Source organism: Arachis hypogaea, chromosome 12 (assembly GCF_003086295.3).
Source record: "Arachis hypogaea cultivar Tifrunner chromosome 12, arahy.Tifrunner.gnm2.J5K5, whole genome shotgun sequence".
NCBI classification, from domain to species: domain Eukaryota; kingdom Viridiplantae; phylum Streptophyta; class Magnoliopsida; order Fabales; family Fabaceae; genus Arachis; species Arachis hypogaea.
In genome coordinates, this window is record NC_092047.1 from 45,442,398 (window position 1) to 45,460,066 (window position 17,669).

Below are 17,669 nucleotides of genomic sequence, written 5' to 3' on the forward strand. Positions count from 1 at the left end.
CTTTCGTATCAACACTATTTTCTTTCTGAAATTTTCTTAAAATACTAAGATAAACATTATTTCCACCACTTCTTGAATCTCGCATCAATGAGATGGTTTTGAGAATTGTCAAAAATTGCGGGGGATATACACTAAGGTCTTCCACCATAAAGAGGAATTATTTCTGTGTCATACTTCTTAGAATTCACAATAACCATGCTCACTTTCTTTTAATTGTCTAACTTGCATAACCGATCCCAAACCCGGATAAAGGGAAAGGGTTGTGTTAAGCAATCGATAGCAAACATAAAACTTCGTAGAATCTCTATGACATTGACCAAATACAATATTGCGCAAAAATTAGGTCATTCCCCAAAAGCAAAGTACTATATGGCTCGAGTACAGTGTCAAAAGAGGATGCTCGCTACATCGATATCCGGATGTAGTGCAAAATGTACAATTCTCACATTTTTTTAATCAAACGAGGGTAAATAAACTAGTTCACAAAGGTAAAGGAAGAGGCAAAGGTAAAGATAGAGGCAACCGAAAATTGCAGTTTGAGACATAGAATGTAGTTACAATTACAGGAAAATCTGCCATAGCAAGAAGAAAGATTAACATAATGTGCTTGCAAGGAAAAAAGTGGGAAAGGGCGAAGGTGAGCATGGGCATAAGTTTAATGTGATAAAAGTGACCAAACACACATGGACAAAAAAAGGAATGAGGATACAAGAGAGAAATTTTAAGTGTAGAATCGCGTTTTAGGTGGTTTGAACATGTGGGGAAAAAGTCGTCGGAACATTTGGTTAGGAAGGTGAATTAGAAGGTAAACAAGTAGCAAAAGGTAAATGAAGACCTAAAAAAAACATACACGAGGTGGTTGGAAAAAAATCTATGTCTAAACGGTCTTACTGTAAACATAATATATGATAGGACACAATGACGTCTCTTGATCCATGTAGCTAATCCCAACTAGTGGGACAAGGCTTTGTTGTTGCTTTTGGTAATTGTTAAACTTATATTGGCAATTGGTACTTACCTCTGTTCTAGTTCAATTTTAAAATATGAAATAAGAAATATTAAAATGTAGAATAACCTTAAAAAATTGTGAGATATTATTGCTAAGCATGTGTTTGAGATATAACAAATTTTTAATTAAAAATTTTAATTAAACAAAATAATAGAAATGACATCTGCAAGTTGAACCACATAAATCAATATTTAGTTTGTGTTTGAATAAAATATTTGAGATTTATTTGATATAATTTCTTGAAGGGGTGCCTTGAGGCATCAGTTCAGTTAACTCTATGTGACCTCATGATGACGAGTTCAAACTATAGATTTAGTCACTAATACATGCATTAAGTTAGGCTAAACATATACTATTTGCCGCAGAATGCGGGATGCTTTGCACCTGACTTCCTTGTTTCTAATTTCTTATGATTTTTGGGAATCACTAATAAAAATTTTTGGATCAGACACTACTAATATTAAAATAGACACATCACAACATGACACTATGAAACCAGAACATACTGAGTAATTTACACGTTTCTTCCGTCCCTAATTTTCAAGAATATAAAAAACACATTTTCAACACTTTGTAATAGTATATTTTGGAGTAAACTATCATTTAACTACAATTTTAATTTCTAATAAAATAACCCTTCAAACAAAAGAAATGACATTTTGACCCTCCAAAGATGATCTATTGATAAAATGTACCAAATACAGTAATACATACTTGAAAAAGAGATCCAATTTCGACATGATTTTTTGCAAATCTATTTAGAAAAATGAAATATTTTGAATCTCCAAACTTGGTAATTGTATGTGAATTTGTTTTGGCAAATTTTTCCCCTAAATGGCAAGAGAAAATCAGGAAAACAATTGAAAAAAGAGTCTAAAGATCGAATTTTTTCGAGTTCTCGTTTGTACATTCTAAATAACTTTCAAATTTTCCAAGAAAAAATTGGATCAAATGCATGAGCTGTTTACCACTAAAAATAAATCATGTATTTTATCAAATTGATATCATTTTTGGAAAGCCAAAATATCATTTGTTTTTCCGAGGATCATTTTGTCAAAAATTGCAACTTTGGGAGCCAAACTAGTAGTTTACTCGCATATTGTGCCTTTCCCTCTGATTTCATTGTGCACTGCATCATCAATCATGGATACTTACTATTGACTAAATCATGTTTTTTTCAATTTGGAACAAATTTTTTCTCCTCCATTTCACTTTGTTAAATAAAATAAAATAAAATATTTTATCATGCCATAATTAACCATTGTATTCAACATTTACTGGCTACGGGCACAATGGGTAATTCCGTAATTATTTAATTATATTTAATAACATCAAAATTTGGGCCTAAACACGGAAACAGCAACTCTGTTGCTACTTTTAACTTTTTCCTCAATAACGTCCTTTTCCACAGATGCAAAAGCAAATACTTTTTCACCTGAGTGCTACCCATACAATATGCCATCATCCACTTGTAAGCAATCGCTCATTTGAAGATAGGAAGAGAAAGTAACACACCAAACATGCACTTGCATATACTACAAGACAAAATCCTAGACAATACAATATAACAAAGCAGCGGATAAAGACAGATTTATAATTTGCAAGATAAATAACAAACCTGAGCTGCCTCGTTTGCTGCGGTCTTTGTCCATAGCGAAAGTTTGTCCTGCCTCTGGCGCACACTTGCAACCACACCGCATATGTCCTCAGCATCGTCAAATTGCTCCCCAATCAAAGCCATCATCTAATCAATAAGGGATGGTAAATATTCAGTACATTTAGCAATTAAGAACCAGCATTTCATCCATAATCTTTACAAGAGTTCTGCTATTCAACAAGAAAAATTTAGTACTTAGAACAATTAGAAACAACATCATTTCTCATATTCTTTATGTACAAAATCCAGAAGAACTCCAACATTTCGAGAAAAGAAAGAAAGGAATCAAGAAATTACAGTTTCAAGCCACATGTTATCAAGATTAGCCTTCCTGTTGCTTGTGACAGTCCACTTGCCTCCCTTAGCACACTCAGGATCTTCCCATTTCGGCTCAATCCCAGTCTTGAACAAGTGGAAGTCTGCATTTCCAGGCAATTTGCTGGGCTTGAATACCTGATCATACAAACTGCAACAAAATTTCATGAAAAATGTTCTCCAAAATCCTATGATGATTGGATTCAGATACAAAAATGTCAACAGAAGGATATGCATAATGTGTTTACTTGTTTCTTCTTCTGAAACTTAAATTTAAACTAGGATAAAAAATTTTGAAAAAAATTAAAAACCTTGGAAATATAACCTGGAGTATCTTTAAAGTTACCTATAAAAAAAGTGCAGCCATGAACACAAAAAATAAACAAATACATGATTTAATACAAAATATGCATTGAAAGTGTGTTAAACAACATATGTAATTATTTTTTGGTGTCCACAATTCATGTATTTATATACAAATATATTCGATGACTTAATTTTAATGGACATATAGAAATTTTTGACAAAATATCCACCGCTCAACATGGCCTTTGGATACTGTCTCTCTAAATCTCAGAGACAGCAACAAAAACTTGGGCTACCTATTTTATGCAGTTTCAAACGCAACCCTAGTGTTTTGAATAATATGCGCTTCTTAGCCTAAAATCTTAACACAAGAGCCAAAACTAAAAAATAAATAATAAATAAATAGAAGAAAAATACCCAGAATTTTACATGTCCTCTGAATGAATGAAAACCCTCTAAGGATTCTCTCTCCTAAGATCCATGAAAATCAGAACTTTTTTTTTATTTTCTCCAAATCACATCTACGATAACTTCAAAAATCAAGATCGAGCGAACTTCAATTCAACTTCAAACTAAATTAAAAATAAATTTAAAAAGAGTGGAAAACGCACCACCAGAACTCTTCGACAGTATCGAAAGTGTAAACCTCGCGGAGAGAGGTACCCCAAGCAGCGCCTTGCTTCGGCTTCGATTGGTTGTCGAACCAGAACGTCCACTTCCTCTCGAGCTTGTGTTTCGATCCAGCCTCCGGCGCCGGCGAAGGCACGGTTGCTGCTGAGGACGATTCAACTACTGCTCCTGCTGTTTCGGTTGCCATCGCTCTCTCTCTCTCTCTCTCCGAAGGTCGTGTTCTCTTTCTTCCTCTCTCCTTCTATCTCCAGCCTCCAAGAAGGATAAGGACTGAGGAACTGAGAAAGATGAAGGAGGAAGAGAAGACGATGAGGGTTTGTTGTAGGTTTTTTTTTTCGGTCTTGATTCTTTAGGGTGTTTTTTTCTTCTAGTCTGGGTTTTGAGGCTCTGTTGTAGGTTATGCTTTTGCTTTAAATGGGTTTTGGGCTTCTTTATTATGTCTGGCTAGTATGTAAGCATGGTTAGGTATTTTATTTAAAGGGGAATTCTATGATGTTAGAAAGAAAGATTCTTTTACATGTTAATGTTTGTGTTGTCAAAGAGTAATGTGACAAGTGTTTAGAAAGAGAGTAATTGAAGAGATAAGATTTGACATGTTGTAAGTAAAATGTAGTGTATTTTATCTTATGTAATATGTAAATGATGTATTGATTAAATAGGCTAATTATATTTATGTTAATTAATTATTAAAGATAATATTGGATTTTGTATGATTTTTTTATTTTTGGACTTTTTGAATTTATTCTCTCTCTCCAAAAATATTAACTTTACACACAAAAATTTATTAATATTTATTTATTTTAATATATTCTTTTTTTTTTATGACTTAGATATATTCAGTTTCACAAATATAAAAATGTATTTACATATTTTAACCAACAAAAAACATATAACTTTACGTATTTACATATATTTAAATTAACGATAATATTTATATATATTTAATTTAAATATTATATCAATATATCTGTCAATATTACTCTGGGTACATATAAATATTTATAAAAAAATATTATTCAAACACTACATATTCTTGACATCTTATAAAAATAGTTTGTTATTAATTGTTTATATATTTAAATTTTTTTAATTAATAAAACAAAAAAAATATATTTAATTGTTTAAAAAATATTGATGTCAAAATAGCATTTATAATACTGCCATTTTTATGGTGTAGAAAGAAAGAATATATATTTTAGGAGAGTTATTTTTTTTTAAGAATAAAAATTGTAATAAAAAATTTTACTTTTTGTTATAACGGAAAATTAAAAATAAATTTAATTTTAATGTAGTGTTAGTATAAAATAATTTTATATTTACATCTAATGACGTAACACTACATTAACAAAAATAATTACTTTTTATAGACGGTGTGAATTGTCATCCAAAAGACCAAATATAATTACACGTGTATAAAACACATTTTACACTGTCAATACATCAAAATTAAACTCACTATGCCCCCAAAATTTGTATAACCCCATACATATAGAAAAACATGGAAGACACCAAAAAAAATAAAAAAACATAGTTATTTTTCAGTATTATGTAGACGATATCTTATTATTTTGTTTGCATTAAAATATCTATTTACAGTTGTTTTTAAAAAAAATTAAAAGAAAATTTCAAATACTAAAAAAAGAAAAATCTTTTAATAATTAATATTTCAAAAAAAATTGTCTAAAAAAATTAAATACTTCAAGTTATATTAGAATATTTTAGATGCAACCTATTATTTATAATTAAATTATTAATTTTTTACAATGAATGAACTATGTTATTGAGTGAATATTTAATATTTATTATTTTATTAAACAAAAAAAGTATGAACAGATTTAACAAAATTATATGATTAGTTTTTTTTTGAGGGCATAAAAGTGTGTTGAAAAAAGATGATAATTTTTTTAATATATATTATATATTTATTAATTTAATTTAAAATAAATATTAATAATTTTTGTGTGTAAAAATTAATTTTTTAGATGATATTTATTATGTAAATAAAAATAATTAATTGAAAATTATTAATTTAGTTAAAAAATTAATGAAAAAGAAAAATTCAATTAATTATTTTTCTTCCAACTCGTATTACTTGAAAAAAAAATTCAATTAATTATTTTTATTTACATAATAAATATCATCTAAAAAATTAATTTTTACACACAAAAATTTATTAATATTTATTTAAATTAAATTAATGAATGTATAATATATATTAAAAAAAATATCATCTTTCTTCAACACACTTCTATACCCTCAAAGAAAAACTAATCATATAATTTTATTAAATCTGCTTAGACAACATACTTTTTTCGTTTAATAAAAAAATAAATATTAAATATTCACTCAATAATATAGTTTATTCATTGTAAAAAATTAATAATTTAATTATAAATAATAGATTGCATCTAAAATATTCCAATAATAATTTGAAGTATTTAATTTTTTTAGACAATTTTTTTTGAAATATTAATTATCAAAAGATTTTTCTTTTTTTAGTATTTGAAATTTTCTTTTAATTATTTTTTATAAATAACTGTAAATAGATATTTTAATGCAAACAAAATAACAATATATTGTCTACATAATATCAAAAAATAACTATGTTTTCTTATATTTTTCTTGATGTCTACCATGTTTTCCTATATGTCTAGTGTTATGAGTCACCAAAAAAAAAAATGTCTGGTGTTATACAAATTTTGGGTGCACATATTTTTAGTGAGTTTAATTTTGATGTATTGACAGTGTAAAATGTGTTTTACACAGTCGTGTAATTATATTTGGTCCTTTGGATGACAATAAACACCGTCTATAAAAAGTAATTATTTTTTTAATGTAGTGTTATGTCATTAGATGTAAATATAAAATTATTTTATACTAACACTACATTAAAATTAAATTTATTTTTAATTTCCCTTTATAACAAAAAGCAAACTTTCTTATTACAATTTTCATTCTTAAAAAAAAATCAACTCTCCCAAAATATATATTCTCCCTTTCTGCACCATAAAAATGGCAGTATTACAAATGCTATTTTGACATCAATATTTTTTAAATAATTAAATATAATTTTTTTTTGTTTTATTAATTAAAAAAATTTAAATATATAAATAATTAATAACAAATTATTTTTATAAGATGTCAAGAATATGTGGTGTTTGAATAATATTTTTTTATAAATATCTATATGTACCCAGAGTAATATTGATAGATATATTGATATAATATTTAAATTAAATATATGTAAATATTACCGTTAATTTAAATGTATGTAAATACGTAAAGTTATATATTTTTTTGTTGGTTAAAATATGTAAATACATTTTTATATTTGTGAAACTGAATATATCTAAGTCATCAAAAAAGAAAAAAGGTATATATTAAAATAAATAAATATTAATAAATTTTTGTGTGTAAAATTAATATTTTTGGAGAGAGAGAGAGCGTATATTCAAAAAGTCCAAAAATAAAAAAAATCATACAAGGTCCAATACTATCTTTAATAATTAATTAACATAAATATAATTAGCCTATTTAATCAATACATTATTTACATGTTACATAAGACAAAATACACTACATTTTGCTTGCAACATGTCAAATCTTGTCTCTTCAATTACTCTCTTTCTAAACACTTGTCACACTACCCTTTTGACAACACAAACATACACATGTAGAAGAATCTTTCTTTCTACATCATAGAATTCACCTTATTTAAAAATGCTACTTACGGGATATTCACATATATAAGTAATACAATGGGTTAAGTTCAATTTTGGTCCCTAACGTAGGGGTCAAAAATTTGTTTTGTCCCTAAGTTTTTTTTTTTTAAAACAAAATCGTCTCCGAAGTTGACACTTGTATTAAAATGGTCCTTTCGCACCAAAAATAAAATTTAATAACAACTTTGCCCTTTGCGGTTTCTCTCCCTTAATTTTCATTCCCGCGAAGTTCACACCCCTTCATGAAGCAACGCATAAACTTCCTTGAAACACCTGAAAATTGAAACGTTGGTGTGAAACCCTCGAACGTAGGTGCGAACAGAAAGCATTGTCGCCATTGGGGGGGTTAAGGTTGAGATCGGTGTGCTGAGACATTGGTGAGTGATCTTCATCGCTGCAGCAGCTGATTGTTCAGGTACGATTACTTTCCATCCCTCAAGCAATCACGTCAACTGTTCACAACATGTCGTGGGTTTGGTTTTGATCACGATGTTGCTCTATCTGAGCATTTAGGGGTTGAATGCAGGCTTTTGAATCTGCTGCTATAGCTAGGGTTTGTGAGTAATGTATTCTGCTGTATATATGTTTGTGAGTAATGTATTCTGCTGTATGGCAGGGTTGACTGAGCAGAAGATGGTGTATATGAATGTCAGGGTGCATCATGGGGGTGCATTTAGATATGCGGAGGGGGTTTTTGAGTACCTAAAGGGTCAAAGTACCATCATCGAGGACATTGACAACGATCGTTGGTCTTTGTTTGAGGCCTATGAAGAACTAAGGCAGTTTGGGTACTTGCAGGCAAACATTGTTGCGTTGTGGTATAAAGATCCAGTCTTTGATGATTTGGAGACTTTCCTGAAGTTGCTGAAGGGTGACGTAGAAGCAATCGAGATGTGCAACATTGCTGGGTTACGGGGCTTGGTATAGTTGTATGTGGTCCACGATGTTGGCGATGCTGAGCCGTTTCCAGAAGTGGGTTACGTTGACGTTGGGGGAGTTGCAGAAGAGAGAACAGATGATGGGCTGGGCTTGGTTGTTTTCGAAGGGCACGGGGCTGAGGCAGCAGGGGCCAGTGCCGAACCTAATAAGGCAACAGAGGGTGGAGGGGTAGGGGATGAGTTTCAGGTAGATGGAAGTGAGTCCAATGACGAAGACAGTGAGGACCCTGAGTACATGCCATCTGATGAGGAGGGGGACAGTGCTGGAGAGGTGCACTTCAGTGATAGTGATGAGGATTTTGAGGGTGATAGTGGATTTGATGATGGTAATTCTGTGCCAGAAGAAGCTATTGCTGGCAAGGAAAAGGGTAAAGGTATAAATCAGTTTAGTGATGAGGATGGAGCAGATAGTGATGAGTTGGAGATGGACCACATGATTGGTGGGGATTAGGGAGATGAGGACGATGCTGAGAATGATGGTGATGATATATCAAACCGAGTGGGTTAAAGGTTTCCAGTTCATAAACCTTTGAAGGATATGAGCAGCTATAGGTGGGAGGTAGGGACACTTTATGCATCCAGACAAGAGTTTAAGGAGACTGTGCTGGCATATGCAGTTCATACGGCTAGGAGCATCAAATTGAAGAAGTGTGATTTGGTCAGGATTAGAGCTGTGTGTCAGAAGGACTGTCCATTCTGGCTCTATGCACATAAGGTTGGGGATGAATCCACATGGCAGTTAAGAAGCTTGAACCTCCAACACACCTTCATGCAAACGCACAGAGTTGGGATACTACACACTAAGTGGCTTGGAGCGCAGTTTAAAAAGAAGGTAGAGTCTAATCCCAGGATTAAAATAAGGGAGTTACAAGCAAAGGCACACAAGAAATGGAATGTTACTGTGACCAAGTCCATGGCAGCCAAGTCTAAGCAAGAGGCACTAAGTCAAATCCAGGGTGCATTTAGGGAGCAGTATAGAAGGATTAATGACTACTGTACGGAGATTTTAAGGGCCAATCCAGGTTCATCTGTCAGCTTGAAAGTGATTAGGAGCCCAGACTTTGTCCAGGAGGTCCAGAACCTAGAATTGATGAACTATTGTGTGTTCCAGAGATTGTATGTCTGCTTCAATGCATGCAAGAAGAGCTTCCAACATGTCAGACCCTTTATCAGCTTGGACGGGTATTTCTTAAAGACTCCTCAGGGTGGCCAGTTACTCACTGCAATAGGAAGAGATCCTAATGACCAGATCCTTCCCATTGCTTATGCGGTGGTTGAAGCTGATACCAAGGATTCCTGGATTTGGTTTCTGAGACAATAATCTAATGATCTGGGTGCTGATAAAATTGGAAGGTGTACATTCATGTCGGATCAACAGAAGGTAAACATTAATTTGAAATTCTTTGGGCACTTTATAACTTAAGCTGAATGCTATACTAATTAGTTGGGTTACTGATGAGCGGATAATTTATACGCTTTTTGACATTGTTTTTAATATGTTTTTAGTAGGATCTAGTTACTTTTAGGGACGTTTTCATTAGTTTTTATGTTAAATTCACATTTCTGGACTTTACTATGAGTTTGTGTATTTTTCTGTGATTTCAGGTATTTTCTGGCTGAAATTGAGGGACTTGAGCAGAAATCAGATTCAGAGGTTGAAGAAAGACTGCTGATGCTGTTGGATTCTGACCTCCCTGCACTCAAAATGGATTTTCTGGAGCTACAGAACTCGAAATGGCGCGTTTCTAATTGCGTTGGAAAGTAGACTTCCAGGTCTTTCCAGCAATATATAATAGTCCATACTTTGGCCAAGAATAGTTGACGTAAACTGGCGTTCAACGCCAGCTTTCTACCCAAATCTGGCGTCTAGCGCCAGAAAAGGAGCCAAAACCAGAGTTGAACGCCCAAACTGGCAAAAAAGCTGGCGTTCAACTCCAAGAAGGACCTCTACACGTGAAATATTTAGGCTCAGCCCAAACACACACCAAGTGGGCCTAGGAAGTGGATTTATGCATCAATTACTTACTCATGTAAACCCTAGTAGCTAGTTTATTATAAATAGGACCTTTTACTATTGTATTAGGCATCTTTGATCAGTTAGATCTTTGATCAGTTATATGCTATCTTAGATCACGTTTTGAGGGCTGGCCATCTCGGCCATGCCTGGACCTTCACTTATGTATTTTCATACGGTAGAGTTTCTACACTCCATAGATTAAGGTGTGGAGCTCTACTGTTCCTCAAGGATTAATGCAAAGTACTACTGTTTTCTATTCAATTCATCTTATTTCGCTTCTAAGATATCCATTCACACCCAAGAACGTGATGAAGGTGATGATTATGTGTGACGCTCATCACCATTCTCCCCTATGAACACGTGCCTGACAAACACTTCCGTTCTACATGAAATAAGCTAGAATGAATATCTCTTAGATCTCTTAACCGGAATCTTCGTGGCGTAAGCTAGAATGATGGCGGCATTCAAGAGAATCCGGAAAGTCTAAACCTTGTCTGTGGTATTCCGAGTAGGATTCAATGATTGAATGACTGTGACGAGCTTCAAACTTGCGAGTGCTGGGCGTTAGTGACAGACGCAAAAGGAGGGTGAATCCTATTCCTGCATGATCGAGAACCGACAGATGAATAGTCGTGCCGTGACAGGGTGCGTGAGCATATTATTCACTGAGAGGAGGGGATGTAGCCACTGACAACGGTGATGCCCTTGCATACAGCCAGCCATGGAAAGGAGTAAGACAGATTGGATGAAGATAGCAGGAAAGCAGAGGTTCAGAGGAACGAAAAGCATCTCTATTCGCTTATCTGAAATTCTCACCAATGATTTACATAAGTACCTCTATCCCTATTCTATTATATATTATTCGAAAACCCCATTATCAATTTATATCTGCCTAACTGAGATTTGCAAGGTGACCATAGCTTGCTTCATACCAACAATCTCCGTAGGATTCGACCCTTACTCACGTAAGGTATTACTTGGACGACCCAGTGCACTTGCTGGTTAGTTGTATCGAAGTTGTGAACCATGGTATTGGCACCATGTTCTTGGCGCCATTGCTAGGGAAAGAAAGAGCCATGAATTTTACATAATTAAAGTGTAATTACGATTACGCGTACCAAGTTGCTCACGTTGCCAGGGATTGTTCGAGCCTGGACATCACAATTTCGTGCACCAAGTTTTTGGCTCCGTTGCCGGGGACTTAATTGTTCCTGTTTGGCGCCAAGAATCGTCTGAGATCCCAATCCCGGCAACAACACCAAGTTTTTGGCGCCGTTGCCGGGGAATGTTCGAGTTTGGACAACTGACGGTTCATCCTGTTGCTCAGATTAGGTAATTTTCTTTTTATTTTCTTTTCAAAAATTTTTCAAAAATATTTCAAAATTTTCTCACCTGTTTTCGAAAAAAAATTTTAGATTCAAAATTTTTAAGAATGAATTCTAGTGTTTCATGAAGCATGTAAAGCCCGGCTGGCTGTAAAGCCATGTCTAAATTTATTTGGACTGAGGCTTGCAATTTGTTATCAAGAGCAATATACTCTGGTGTTAAATGCTGAAGCTTGGCTGGCCATTGGCCATGTCTAGTATTTTGGACTGGAGCTTTCATTGAAAGCTTGGCTGGCTAGTGAGCCATGTCTAATTCCTGGACTGAAGCTTTAGACTAAGAATGCAAGATTCCTGGAATTCATGTAAAAAATTTTGGAATCCTTATTTTTTCTTTTTCATATAATTTTCGAAAAATACCAAAAAATTAGAAAATCATAAAAATCAAAAATATTTTTCTGTTTCTTGTTTGAGTCTTGAGTCATGTTATAAATTTGGTGTCAATTGCATGTGCATCTTGCATTTTTCGAAAATTTCATGCATTCATAGTGTTCTTCATGATCTTCAAGTTGTTCTTGGTAAGTCTTCTTGTTTGATCTTGATGATTTTTTGTTTTGTGTCTTTTCATGTTTATCATATACATTCTTGAATTCTTAGTGTCTAAGCATTAAAGAATTCTAAGTTTGGTGTCTTGCATGTTTTTTTTGCAATAAAAAATTTTCAAAATTGTGTCTATGATGTTCATCTTGACATTCATAGCATTCTTGCATGCATTCATTGTTTTGATCTAAAAATTTCATGCATTGCATAATTTTCATGTTTTTCATAAAAATTTCAAAAATCAAAAAAATATCTTCCCTTTTTTCTCTCATCAAATTCGAAAATTTGGATTGACTTTTTCAAAAATTTTTAAAATCAAATTGTTTCTCATGAGTCAAATCAAATTTTCAATTTGAAAATCTTATCTTTTTCAAAATCTTTTTCAAAAATCAAATATTTTTCAAAATTCTTAGTTATTTTCGAAAATTCCAAAAATATCTTCTTATCTTACCTTTTTCAAAAATTGATTTCAAAATATCTTTTTTAACTTCCTAACTTCTTATCTTATCAAAATTGATTTTCAAAATTTGTTTCAACTAACTAACTAACTTTTTGTTTGCTCCTTAACTTTTTCAAAACTACCTAACTAACTCTCTCTCTCTAATTTTCGAAAATGTCTCCCCCCTTTTTTCAAAAATTTCTTTTTTTATTAACTAATTATTTTTTTATTTTTATTTGAATTTTCGAAAAAAAAAATTTACTAACCTTTTTCAAAAACTATTTTCAAAAATCACTAACTCTTTTTCAAAAATTGTTTTCGAAAATTCACTTCCCCCTCTCATCTTCTTCTATTTGTTTATTGATATACTAACATCTTTCCTTCAACTCACCAAAAATCCGAACCCCCTCTCTCTCTGAGTTCAGATTTTTTTTCTCTTCTTCTTTTCTTCTACTAACAATAAGGAACCTCTTTACTGTGACATAGAGGATTCCTTTTCTTTTCTTTTTCTCTTCTCTTTCTTATGAGCAGGGACAAAGAAAAAGGCATTCTTGTTGAAGCTGATCCAGAACCTGAAAGGACTTTGAAGAGGAAATTAAGAGAAGCTAAATTATAACAATCCAGAGACAACTTGATTGAAAATTTCGAACAAGTAAAGGAGATGGCAGCCGAACCCAACAACAATGCAAGGAGAATGCTTGGTGACTTTACTGCACCAAATTCCAATTTACATGGAAGAAGCATCTCCATTCTTGCCATTGGAGCAAACAACTTTGAGCTGAAATCTCAATTAGTTTCTCTGATGTAGCAGAACTGCAAGTTTCATGGACTTCCATCTGAAGATCCTTTTCAGTTCTTAACTGAATTCTTGCAGATATGTGATACTGTTAAGACTAATGGAGTAGATCCTGAAGTCTACAGGCTCATGCTTTTCCCTTTTGCTGTAAGAGACAGAGCTAGATTATGGTTGGATTCTCAACCCAAAGACAGCCTGAACTCTTGGGATAAGCTGGTCACGGCTTTCTTAGCCAAGTACTTTCCTCCTCAAAAGCTGAGCAAGCTTAGAGCTGATATTCAAACCTTCAGACAGAAAGAAGGTGAATCCCTCTATGAAGCTTGGGAAAGATACAAACAGCTGACCAAAAAGTGTCCTTCTAACATGCTTTCAGAATGGACCATCCTGGATATATTCTATGATGGTTTATCTGATCTATCAAAGATGTCACTGGACACTTCTGCAGGTGGATCCATTCACCTAAAGAAAACGCCTGCAGAAGCTCAAGAACTCATTGACATGGTTGCTAATAACCAGTTCATGTACACTTCTGAAAGGAATCCTGTGAGTAATGGGACGCTATGAAGAAGGGAGTTCTTGAAGTTGATACTCTGAATGCCATATTGGCTCAGAATAAAATATTGACTCAGCAAGTCAATATGATCTCTCAGAGTCTGCATGGAATGCAAGCTGCATCCAACAGTACTCAAGAGGCTTCTCCTGAAGAAGAAGCTTATGATCCTGAGAACCTTGCAATAGTAGAGGTGAATTACTTAGGTGAACCTTATGGAAACACCTATAACTCATCATGGAGAAATCATCCAAATTTCTCATGGAAGGATCAAAAGCCTCAACAAGGCTTTAATAATGGTGGAAGAAACAGGTTTAACAATAATAAACCTTTTCCATCATCCACTCAGCAACAGACAGAGAACTCTGAACAAAATACTTCTAATTTAGCAAACTTAGTCTCTGATCTGTCCAAGGCCACTGTGAGTTTCATGAATGAAACAAGATCTTCCATTAGAAATTTGGAAGCACAAGTAGGCCAGCTGAGTAAAAGGATCACTGAAATCCCTCCCAGTACTCTCCCAAGCAATACAGAAGAGAATCCAAAAGGAGAGTGCAAGGCCATTGACATAAGCACCATGGCCGAACCTACAAGGGGAGAGTAGGACGTGAATCCCAAGGAGGAAGACCTCCTGGGACGTCCAGTGACCAATAAGGAGCTTCCCTCTGAGGAACCAAAGGACTCTGAGGCTCATCTAGAGACCATAGAGATTCCATTGAACCTCCTTATGCCCTTCATGAGCTCTGATGAGTATTCCTCTTCCGAAGAGAATGAGGATGTTACTGAAGAGCAAACTGCCAAGTTTCTTGGTGCAATCATGAAGCCGAATGCCAAATTATTTGGCATTGATACTTGGGAAGTTGAGCCTCCCTTGTTCATCAAAGAACTAAGTGATCTGGATCAACTGACATCGCCTCAGAAGAGACAGGATCCTGGAAAGTTCATAATACCCTGTACCATAGGCACCATGATCTTTAAGGCTCTGTGTGACCTTGGTTCAGGAATAAACCTCATGCCCCTCTCTGTAATAGAGAAACTGGAAATCTATGGGGTGCAAGCTGCTAAAATCTCATTAGAGATGGCAGACAGTTCAAGAAAACAGGCTTATGGACAAGTAGAGGACGTGTTAGTAAAGGTTGAAGGCCTTTACATCCCTACTGATTTCATAGTCCTGGATACTGGAAAGGAAGAGGATGAATCCATCATCCTAGGAAGACCTTTCCTGGCCACAGCAAGAGCTGTGATTGATGTTGACAGAGGTGAAATAGTCCTTCAATGGAATGAGGACTCCGTTGTGTTTAAAACTCAAGGATCTCCCTCTGTAACCATGGAGAGGAAGCAGAAAAAGCTTCTCTCAAAGCAGAGTCAACCAGAGCCCCCACAGTCAAACTCTAAGTTTGGTGTTGGGAGGCCACAACCAAACTCTAAGTTTGGTGTTGAACTCCCATATCCAAACTCTAAGTTTGGTGTTAGAGAGTCTCAACAAAGCTCTGCACATCTGTGAGGCTCCATGAGAGCCCACTGTCAAGCTATTGACATTAAAGAAGCGCTTGTTGGGAGGCAACCCAATGTTTATTTATCTAACTATATTTTTCTTAGTTATATGTCTTTATAGGTTCATGATCATGTGGAGTCACAAAATAAATATAAAAATTGAAAACGGAATCAAAAAAAAAAAAAAAACAGCAGAAGAAAAATCACACCCTGGAGGAGCATCTGTCTGGCGTTCAGCGCCAGAACAGAGCATGGTGCTGGCGCTGAACGCCCAAAATGGGCAGCTTCTGGGCACTGAACGCCAGAACAGGCATGGTTCTGGCGTTCAACGCCAGAAATGGCACACAAATGAGCGTTGAACGCCCAAAATGGCCACCAACCTGGCGCTGAACGCCCAGAGTTGGGTACAAAGGCATTTTTACATGCCTAATGGGTGCAGGGATGTAAATCCTTGAACACCTCAGGATCTGTGGACCCCATAGGATCCACTCAGGATCTGTGGACCCCACAGGATCCCCACCTACCTCCACTCACTTCTTCTCACCACTCTCTTTCACACAACCTCATAAACACTCTTCCCCAAAAACCCTTCACCAATCACCTCAAACTCTCTTCCCCATCACCTCTTCACCACTCACATCCATCCACTCTTCCCCATAAACCTACCTCATAAACTCCACCTACCTTCAAAATTCAAAACCAATTTCCCACCCAAACCCACCCATATGGCCGACCCTTAACCCCCCCTCCCTTCCCTATATAAAGACCCCCATTCTTCATCAAATTCACTCAACACTCCCCTCTACACTCTTCTTGGCCGAAACCACATCTCCCTCTCCCTCTCCATATTTCTTCTTCTTCTTCTTCTACTATTTTGTTTATTGCTCGAGGGCGAGCAATATTCTAAGTTTGGTGTGGTAAAAGTATAGCTTTTTTGTTTTTCCATTACCATTGATGGCACCTAAGACCGGAGAATCCTCTAGAAAGGGGAAAGGGAAGACAAAAGCTTCCACATCCGAGTCATGGGAGATGGAAAGGTTCATCTCCAAAGCCCATCAAGACCACTTCTATGATGTTGTGGCCAAGAAGAAGGTGATCCCTGAGGTCCCTTTTAAACTCAAAAGAAATGAGTATCCGGAGATCCGACATGAAATTCAAAGAAGAGGTTGGGAAGTCCTAATAAATCCCATCCAACAAGTCGGCATCCTAATGGTTCAAGAGTTCTATGCCAATGCATGGATCACCAAGAACCATGATCAAAGTAAGAACCCGGATCCAAAGAACTATGTTACAATGGTTCGGGGGAAATACTTAGATTTTAGTCCGGAGAATGTGAGGTTGGCGTTTAACTTGCCCATGATGCAAGGAGATGAACACCCCTACACTAGAAGGGTCAACTTTAATCAAAGGTTGGACCAAGTCCTTATGGACATATGTGTAGAAGGAGCTCAATGGAAGGTTGACTCCAAAGGCAAGCCGGTTCAACTAAGAAGATTGGACCTCAAGCCTGTAGCTAGAGGATGGTTGGAGTTCATTCAATGCTCAATCATTCCCACTAGCAACCGGTTTGAAGTTACTATAGATCGGGCCATCATGATCCATAACATCATGATTGGAGAAGAGGTGGAAGTTCATGAGATTATACCTCAAGAACTCTACAAGGTGGCTGACAAGTCCTCCACTATGGCAAGGTTAGCCTTCCCTCACCTCATTTGCCATCTATGTTACTCAGCTGGAGCTTTCATAGAGGGAGATATCCTCATTAAAGAGGACAAGCCCATCACTAAGAAAAAGATGGAGCAAGCAAGAGAGCCCATTCATGGAGCTCAAGAGGCGCAAGAAGCTCATTTCCATGAGATCCCTGAGATGCCTCA

The 17,669-nt window shown here is 35.1% G+C and overlaps 2 protein-coding genes and 1 non-coding gene across 3 annotated transcripts in view; 1 reads left to right on the top strand and 2 right to left on the bottom strand.

Moving 5' to 3' along the window:
- Positions 1–4,320, bottom strand: part of LOC112727366 (eukaryotic translation initiation factor) — a 5,909-nt gene extending 1,589 nt beyond the window's left edge. Inside the window, exons 1-3 of the mRNA NM_001426596.1 lie at positions 3,899–4,320; positions 2,964–3,132; positions 2,628–2,753 (exon numbers count right to left, since the gene is read on the bottom strand). Of these exons, the coding sequence (NP_001413525.1) occupies positions 2,628–2,753; positions 2,964–3,132; positions 3,899–4,104 (501 nt within the window). The 5' untranslated portion in view covers positions 4,105–4,320. The remainder of the gene's footprint in view (positions 1–2,627; positions 2,754–2,963; positions 3,133–3,898) is intronic.
- A 4,795-nt stretch (positions 4,321–9,115) lies between these two features.
- On the top strand, positions 9,116–9,898 carry LOC112730012 (uncharacterized). The gene has a single exon (XM_025780133.1). The coding sequence runs from the start codon at positions 9,116–9,118 to the stop codon at positions 9,896–9,898; it is 783 nt and encodes a 260-aa protein (XP_025635918.1).
- A 4,114-nt stretch (positions 9,899–14,012) lies between these two features.
- On the bottom strand, positions 14,013–14,120 carry LOC112732180 (small nucleolar RNA R71). Its single transcript, XR_003167916.1, has one exon. It is a non-coding gene; the product is annotated as a small nucleolar RNA R71 (small nucleolar RNA).
- Between the last annotated feature and the right edge of the window lie 3,549 nt (positions 14,121–17,669).

What these genes read in the sequence shown, in the direction of transcription:
- LOC112730012 (XM_025780133.1), top strand. Translation starts at nt 9,116, where the DNA reads ATGAGCAGCTATAGGTGGGAGGTAGGGACACTTTATGCATCCAGACAA.